The 8,822-nt window shown below is 45.6% G+C and overlaps 1 protein-coding gene across 1 annotated transcript in view; it reads right to left on the bottom strand.

Annotated features, from left to right (window-relative positions):
* Positions 1-708: 708 nt before the first annotated feature.
* Positions 709-8,822, bottom strand: part of slc22a31 (solute carrier family 22 member 31) — a 29,907-nt gene continuing 21,793 nt past the window's right edge. The window contains 3 exon segments of the mRNA XM_056234817.1: positions 709-1,207; positions 3,094-3,205; positions 7,412-7,626. Of these exon segments, the coding sequence (XP_056090792.1) occupies positions 751-1,207; positions 3,094-3,205; positions 7,412-7,626 (784 nt within the window). The 3' untranslated portion in view covers positions 709-750.

Here is an 8,822-nt window from a genome sequence, read left to right as displayed (position 1 = left end):
ATGGGCGTCCAGTGCAGTGCGGTTATTGTCCGGTAGAGGAGCTTGTGTGTGTGTGTGTGTCTGTGTATATATGTGTGTGTGTGTGTGTTTCAGTGTAATGCTAGGACTCATCCTCATGGGCGTCCGGTGCAGTGCCGTTACAGTCCAGCAGAGGAGCCCGAGCTTGAGAGTGTGTGTGTGTGTGTATATGTGTGTGTGTGTGTGTTTGTGTGTGTTTCAGTGTAATGCTAGGACTCTCATGGGCGTCCGGTGCAGTGCGGTTATTGTCCGGTAGAGGAGCTTGTGTGTGTGTGTGTGTCTGTGTATATGTGTGTGTGTGTGTGTCTGTGTATATGTGTGTGTGTGTGTGTGTTTCAGTGTAATGCTTGGACTCATCCTCATGGGCGTCCGGTGCAGTGCCGTTACAGTCCAGCAGAGGAGCCCGAGCTTGAGAGTGTGTGTGTGTGTGTATATGTGCGTGTGTGTGTATATATGTGTGTGTTTGTAGGTGTGTGTATATGTGTGAATGTGTGTATATGTGTGTGTTTGTGTGTGTGTGTGTGTGTGTTTGAGTGTGTTTCAGTGTAATGCTAGGCCTCACGGGCGTCCGGTGCAGTGCGGTTATTGTCCGGTAGAGGAGCTTGTGTGTGTGTGTATATGTATGTGTGTGTATATATGTGTGTGTTTGTAGGTGTGTGTATATGTGTGAGTGTGTATATATGTGTGTGTTTGTGTGTGACTGTGTATATGTGTGTGTGTTTCAGTGTAATGCTAGGACTCATCCTCACGGGCGTCCGGTGCAGTGCCGTTACAGTCCAGCAGAGGAGCCTGAGCTTGTGAGTGTGTGTGTGTGTGTGTGACGCTGGAGATCTTGAGAGGCACGGCGTCTTTAGCGAGGATCTTCCTGGTTGCGCTGACGAGACGAGAGTAGTTTTGGCGGTTGAACTCGGCGCTGAGCGTCTGCGTGCGCAGTAGCGGTGGGTTTTCCCGGTTCACCCGCGAGAGGAAGAGCGGAGGACGCCGCTGACGCTCTCCGTCTCTCAGCGAGTCCGGCAGGGGCTTGTGTTTGCTCTCGGGCAGAAGCATGATACACAGCACCGAGAGCACAGCGAAGGAGGAGAACACCACGTGATGAAGGAAGTATCCTCCGTTATTCTGCAGCTCCATCAGAGACGACGCAGCCATTCCTACACACCCCGCAGACATGATGAGACCCAACGTGCCGCCGCTGAGGACACACACACACACACAGTTTACAACACTCAAACATCTGATGTACACTAGAGTTATCCATTTTAGTTCCAGTCCGTGATTCTGATTGGTCAATAGCTGTTTTTTATTCACGATATGTGGCCCTGGACCACAAAACCAGTCACATGGGTACATTTCTGAAATTGAGATGTATACATCATCTGAAAGCTGAATAAATCAGATTTCCATTGATGTATGGTTTGTTAGGATTGGACAATATTTGGCCGAGATATGACTATTTGAATATCTGGAATCTGAGGGTGCAAAAAAAACGAAACATTGAGAAAATCGTCTTTAAAGTCGTGCATTTATTCAAGCTTTTGCTGCATCCATTTACAAAAATATATCTTTTTTTAATATATATTTACGGTAGGAAATTTGCTAAATATCTTCATGGAACACGATCTTTACTTAATATCCTACTGATTTTTGGCATAAAAGAAAAATCGATAATTTTGACCCATACAGTGAGTGTATTGTTGGCTATTGCCACAAATATACCCGTGTGACATGTCCATTTATTCTTTCACTTTAAAGGGGTTATTAGGGATGGAATGAAATGCGGTCATTATCTTTACAGTTATGAATAAAATAATATAATGATAAGAATAATCAGACCCAACGTGCCACCGCTGAGGGACACACACAGTTAATAACACTAACAACTGATGTACACAAGGTTTATCCATTTTTTCTTTCATTTTAAAGGGGTTATTAGGGATTAACGATATATCGGTCACCATATCGGTATCGACCGATATACAGCCGAAACTCGAACAATTAGAATATGGTGCAAAAGTTCATTTATTTCAGTAATTCAGCTTAAAGGGTTAGTTCACCCATAAATGTAAACTCTGTCAGTAATGACTCTCCCTCATGTTGTTCAACCCCGTAAGACTTTCGTTCATCTTCGGGACACAAATGAAGATATTTTTGATTAAATCTGAGAGCTGTCTCACTCCTCCATAGGCTTCTTAAGGGATCGAAACTGGCCGGCCCAGAAAAGTTATTAAAGACATCGTTAAAATAGTCCGAGTGACTACAGTGGCTCAACCTTAAGTTTATTAAGCGACGAGAATACTTTTTGTGCGCAAAAAACAAATAAAAATAACGACTTTATTCAACTCTTCATTTCCTTCTCTGTGGGCCTCGAGATTTCACGTAGTGTAACTGTGCAAAGCTTCTGGGTTGTACGTCACACACACACACACACACACACACACACACACACACACACACATGACCAGCGTCGGCCAATAGTGAGCCTGCGTGTGACGTACAACCCAGAAGCTTTGCACAGTTTCACTACGTGAACTCACTCGAGGCCCACAGAGAAGGAAATGATTAGTTGAATAAAGTCGTTATTTTTATTTTTTTGCACAGAAAGTATTCTCATCGCTTGATAAACTTAAGGTTGAGCCGCTGTAGTCACTCGGACTATTTTAACGATGTCTTTAATAACTTTTCTGGCCCGGCCAGTTTCGATCCCTTAAGAAGCCTATGGAGGAGTGAGACAGCTCTCAGATTTAATCAAAAATATCTTAATTTGTGTCCCGAAGATGAACGAAAGTCTTACGGGGTTGAACAACATGAGGGAGAGTAATTACTGACAGAGTTTACATTTATGGGTGAACTATCCCTTTAAAAGGTGAAACTAATATATTATATAGACTCATTACATGCAAAGTGAGATATTTCAAGCCTTTATTTGTTATAATTTTGATGATTATGGCTTACAGCTTATGAAAACCCCAAATTCAAAATTAGAATATTGTGAAAAGGTTTTCATATCTGTAAGCCATAATCATTGAAGGAAATCGAATGTTAGTATTTTGAAACTGGAAACAGAAATCAGGAGATTACCGCACGACGGTGGGCATGACTTCACTGCCGAAGAACACGCTGAGCATGGCTAAAGCCTGAGACGAGAGGAGACCCAGCACTGACAGAACCAGGACCAGCCCTCCGTGCAGATCTGACAGAGAACACATGACTCCGCGTTAACAGCTTCACACAATACACCTTTACAACACCAGCTTAAGTCAAACTTCATGAGCTCATACATTGCTTTGTATTGCATTAGCAAACACTGCTTCTAGACTATCACACGCACCGTGATCAACTTTCTGCTCTCTTGTAATGTGAATCGCCATTTTTTGCATGACGTAATATACAATTAAACACCTGATATTAATACTTGCGGCTCTGGGAATATTTGAAACCATTGATAAACGCTCATTAAAACATTTAAAAATGTTGTTTAAAACAATAGAGAGAGAAAGAGAGCAATCTTTCAGCAGAAAAACAAAAACTGAACAAAATCTCAAAGAAAGATGGAAATGCAACTCTACATTAGATCCACACATTCAAAATTTCCACTGAGCTTGTTGCAAAGCATTCTGGGATTGCTAACTCCATGAAGGATACATGCCATAGTGTCTTTGATGTGTGCTAAAATGAGTTATAAGTAGTAGGGGTGTGAAAGTTTGGGTAGACAGCGAATCGACTCACGATTCTGAGATTTTACATGCAGGAATGATTCGATTTGAGACTGAGATTCCCAATGAGATTCGATTAACCACTGGATTCTGCATTTATTTCAGTGGATTCATAGAGTGATTGAAATGTCAGAGAGTGGGAGCAGAAAGCCTTCTGACCAGTGCTAGATCATGTATAGTCCGTAATGACCTTTATTAAAAGCCTGTAATGATTGGAATATGTAGAAATGTCCTTAAGCCCGAGGCTTTAAAAGTATTGTTAGTTCATGTTAACTATTGTGTAGGAGGATAGTGTTCATGTATAGGCTACACAACCTTTCATGTGCACAGTATAATATAATAATACACTGCCTGTCAAAAAAAAAAAAAAAAAAAAAGTCGTCGCTGCTGTTTGGATTTAAATAGGCAAATGCATAAGAGTCATTATGTTTCTAGCATGTTATATGTTTGGCAGCAGTTCTTGACCAAATATTGATGCACCTCTTGATGGGAATAAATTAATATTTGCTCAAGATCTTGTATTGTCAGTCCAGCCCTCTGTAAAGCCTCCTCCAGAACATCCCAAAGACTTTCAATGAGTTTAAGGAGCCGATTCATGTGTGGAAATGACTCTTCATGCTCCTCACAACCATTCTTTCACAGTTTGAGCCTCATGAATCTGGACATTATCATCCTGGAATATGGCCGTGATGTTCTTCATACATGGATGTTCAAGAAATGAAAAGCTACACACTCCATCAATCAGGGCTAGAAGAACTGTTACTATAAACATATAGAAACATAATAATCGCAGCAATAATGGACCAATCATAGACTCTTAAGAATCTTCCTATTTATATCCAAACAGCCACTTTTGTTTTTGGCCGGACTGTATTTTAAAGCACTGAATCGCTATCGAATCACGATTCATTTGATTCTAAGCATTTAAAATCAAAACAAACGACTCAAAAATTGAAGATTAATGCATATGCATCATCAGCAGCTTTAATCAACGCATCGGGAAAACGAGTGAATCCTTACACACCTAATTATAAAGCAGGATCGTTTCATTACCCAGAACAGCATTTGGTCATTGTGTGTGTGTGTGTGTGTGTCTCTTACACTGTGTGAGAGCGAGCAGCAGCAGCGAGGACAGGCCCGTGATGATGATGTGTGTGTGTGTGTGTGTGTGTGTGTGTGTGTGTCTTACACTGTGTGAGAGCGAGCAGCAGCAGCGAGGACAGGCCCGTGACGATGTGTGTGTGTGTGTGTGTGTGTCTTACACTGTGTGAGAGCGAGCAGCAGCAGCGAGGACAGGCCCGTGACGATGTGTGTGTGTGTGTGTGTGTCTCTTACACTGTGTGAGAGCGAGCAGCAGCAGCGAGGACAGGCCCGTGATGATGATGTGTGTGTGTGTGTGTGTGTGTGTGTGTGTGTGTCTTACACTGTGTGAGAGCGAGCAGCAGCAGCGAGGACAGGCCCGTGATGATGATGTGTGTGTGTGTGTGTGTGTGTGTGTGTCTTACACTGTGTGAGAGCGAGCAGCAGCAGCGAGGACAGGCCCGTGATGATGATGTGTGTGTGTGTGTGTGTGTGTGTGTGTCTTACACTGTGTGAGAGCGAGCAGCAGCAGCGAGGACAGGCCCGTGACGATGTGTGTGTGTGTGTGTGTGTGTGTCTTACACTGTGTGAGAGCGAGCAGCAGCAGCGAGGACAGGCCCGTGATGATGATGTGTGTGTGTGTGTGTGTGTGTGTCTTACACTGTGTGAGAGCGAGCAGCAGCAGCGAGGACAGGCCCGTGACGATGTGTGTGTGTGTGTGTGTGTGTGTGTCTCTTACACTGTGTGAGAGCGAGCAGCAGCAGCGAGGACAGGCCCGTGACGATGTGTGTGTGTGTGTGTGTGTGTGTGTCTCTTACACTGTGTGAGAGCGAGCAGCAGCAGCGAGGACAGGCCCGTGACGATGTGTGTGTGTGTGTGTCTCTTACACTGTGTGAGAGCGAGCAGCAGCAGCGAGGACAGGCCCGTGACGATGTGTGTGTGTGTGTGTGTGTGTGTCTCTTACACTGTGTGAGAGCGAGCAGCAGCAGCGAGGACAGGCCCGTGACGATGTGTGTGTGTGTGTGTGTGTGTCTTACACTGTGTGAGAGCGAGCAGCAGCAGCGAGGACAGGCCCGTGACGATGATGTGTGTGTGTGTGTGTGTGTGTGTGTGTGTCTTACACTGTGTGAGAGCGAGCAGCAGCAGCGAGGACAGGCCCGTGATGATGATGTGTGTGTGTGTGTGTGTGTGTGTCTTACACTGTGTGAGAGCGAGCAGCAGCAGCGAGGACAGGCCCGTGACGATGTGTGTGTGTGTGTGTGTGTGTGTCTCTTACACTGTGTGAGAGCGAGCAGCAGCAGCGAGGACAGGCCCGTGACGATGTGTGTGTGTGTGTGTGTGTGTCTTACACTGTGTGAGAGCGAGCAGCAGCAGCGAGGACAGGCCCGTGACGATGATGTGTGTGTGTGTGTGTGTGTGTGTGTGTGTGTCTTACACTGTGTGAGAGCGAGCAGCAGCAGCGAGGACAGGCCCGTGACGATGTGTGTGTGTGTGTGTGTGTGTCTTACACTGTGTGAGAGCGAGCAGCAGCAGCGAGGACAGGCCCGTGACGATGTGTGTGTGTGTGTGTGTGTCTCTTACACTGTGTGAGAGCGAGCAGCAGCAGCGAGGACAGGCCCGTGATGATGATGTGTGTGTGTGTGTGTGTGTGTGTGTGTGTGTGTCTTACACTGTGTGAGAGCGAGCAGCAGCAGCGAGGACAGGCCCGTGATGATGATGTGTGTGTGTGTGTGTGTGTGTGTGTGTGTGTGTCTTACACTGTGTGAGAGCGAGCAGCAGCAGCGAGGACAGGCCCGTGACGATGTGTGTGTGTGTGTGTCTTACACTGTGTGAGAGCGAGCAGCAGCAGCGAGGACAGGCCCGTGACGATGATGTGTGTGTGTGTGTGTGTGTCTTACACTGTGTGAGAGCGAGCAGCAGCAGCGAGGACAGGCCCGTGACGATATGTGTGTGTGTGTGTCTCTTACACTGTGTGAGAGCGAGCAGCAGCAGCGAGGACAGGCCCGTGACGATGTGTGTGTGTGTGTGTGTGTGTGTGTCTCTTACACTGTGTGAGAGCGAGCAGCAGCAGCGAGGACAGGCCCGTGACGATGTGTGTGTGTGTGTGTCTCTTACACTGTGTGAGAGCGAGCAGCAGCAGCGAGGACAGGCCCGTGACGATGTGTGTGTGTGTGTGTGTGTGTGTCTCTTACACTGTGTGAGAGCGAGCAGCAGCAGCGAGGACAGGCCCGTGACGATGTGTGTGTGTGTGTGTGTGTGTCTTACACTGTGTGAGAGCGAGCAGCAGCAGCGAGGACAGGCCCGTGACGATGATGTGTGTGTGTGTGTGTGTGTGTGTGTGTGTCTTACACTGTGTGAGAGCGAGCAGCAGCAGCGAGGACAGGCCCGTGATGATGATGTGTGTGTGTGTGTGTGTGTGTGTGTGTCTTACACTGTGTGAGAGCGAGCAGCAGCAGCGAGGACAGGCCCGTGACGATGTGTGTGTGTGTGTGTGTGTGTGTGTGTCTCTTACACTGTGTGAGAGCGAGCAGCAGCAGCGAGGACAGGCCCGTGACGATGTGTGTGTGTGTGTGTGTGTGTGTGTGTGTGTGTGTGTCTCTTACACTGTGTGAGAGCGAGCAGCAGCAGCGAGGACAGGCCCGTGACGATGGCTGACAGCAGTAAGATCCCCCTGCGGCCGAAGCGGTCCACACACACACACAGGAACACACAGGCCAGTGCGCCGGTCAGCACGCGCAGGGAGTAACTGAAGTAGAAGTGTGTGGAGTAGATGTGCAGGTTCCGTGTGAAGCAGTACTGGATCCCGGTGCCGATGAAGCTGACGGGACAGGGAACGGGAGTCCATTAGATAAAGGGGTCATGATGCAAAATTCACTTTTATATGGTGTGTGTAGTGTGTGTGTGGACACAATGAAAAAAATCCATTCAATCCTTTTTTTTAAATCCTCAAAAAGCCAGAACTCATCAGAGTGTTTCAGACGGACTGGGAACAGAGGCGCTGTAATAATGCACAGTATGTGTGAAAAATAATGTGTTTTTTGAACATTGCATGTTAATATCTATCACACCCAATAAACTTCTTTAGAAAATTAACTTCTAAAATAGCAACATATGAACCCATTAAAGCAAATATATGGTCTAGATTAAACTGTCAACATGTTGCGAAGGTGTGTGCTCTGTATTTGACACATGACAAATGATTTTTGTAAAAATTCAAATTAGGGATGGGCATTTTTGCCAATTTCTTATTTCGATCATTGATAGGTCTCAAAAAACGAGTACTCGGGGGCGTGGCTTATTCGGGGTAGGTGGCGGGGTGTGTCAGTCATGGAGACAATGATATCAATTTAATATTTTGGATTACATTAGCACTTTCTGATAAAACAAAATGTTATTTTGCATTATATTGACTAACATTACACTTTAGTCAGAGTAAAACGGACTTAAACTACTGAACAACACATGACTGAATATGATATGAATATCATAGGAAATGTCATCATAAAAATGAACACACTTGATACTTTTAGGCTACTTTATTCAACAGTAAATAAAACGTTCTCTTCAGTGTTAGGCTACTTCAGCCGCATATTTCAACTGTTCTTATGAAACAACAACAAAAACGAACAGCCTAGTTTTCATTTAACAAGTTTAACAAAGTAACAAACGACTGCTACAGAATCATTTATTGAAACAAACACACACAAAAAAAAATCCTGTATAGGCCTATTTTTTACCACGCCTGATGAAACTTAAACAGGCTACAGCCTACATATTGTTGTTCAAAAAGATAAGTTGGTCTACGTGCTCAGGTGAGAGGCGTGTTCTATTAGTCCGGCGGTGGAAAAAACACACTCCGCTGGAACAGATGTCGCAGGAACAGCTAAGTACCACTGGGCAATGATGCTCAGCTTTGTAAACCGAGTCTCATTTACCTTCCACCACAGTAGAGGGTCCTGGTTTACAGAGAAGCATGGCTCACTGAAGTAGCGTTCGATTTCAGTGTCACGCGAA

This window comes from Rhinichthys klamathensis, unplaced genomic scaffold (assembly GCF_029890125.1).
Source record: "Rhinichthys klamathensis goyatoka isolate OS25496 unplaced genomic scaffold, OSU_Roscu_1.1 h1tg000406l_1, whole genome shotgun sequence".
Lineage (NCBI taxonomy): Eukaryota > Metazoa > Chordata > Actinopteri > Cypriniformes > Leuciscidae > Rhinichthys > Rhinichthys klamathensis.
Note: the sequence above shows the minus strand (reverse complement) of the source record. Positions and strands in the feature narration are given on the sequence as shown.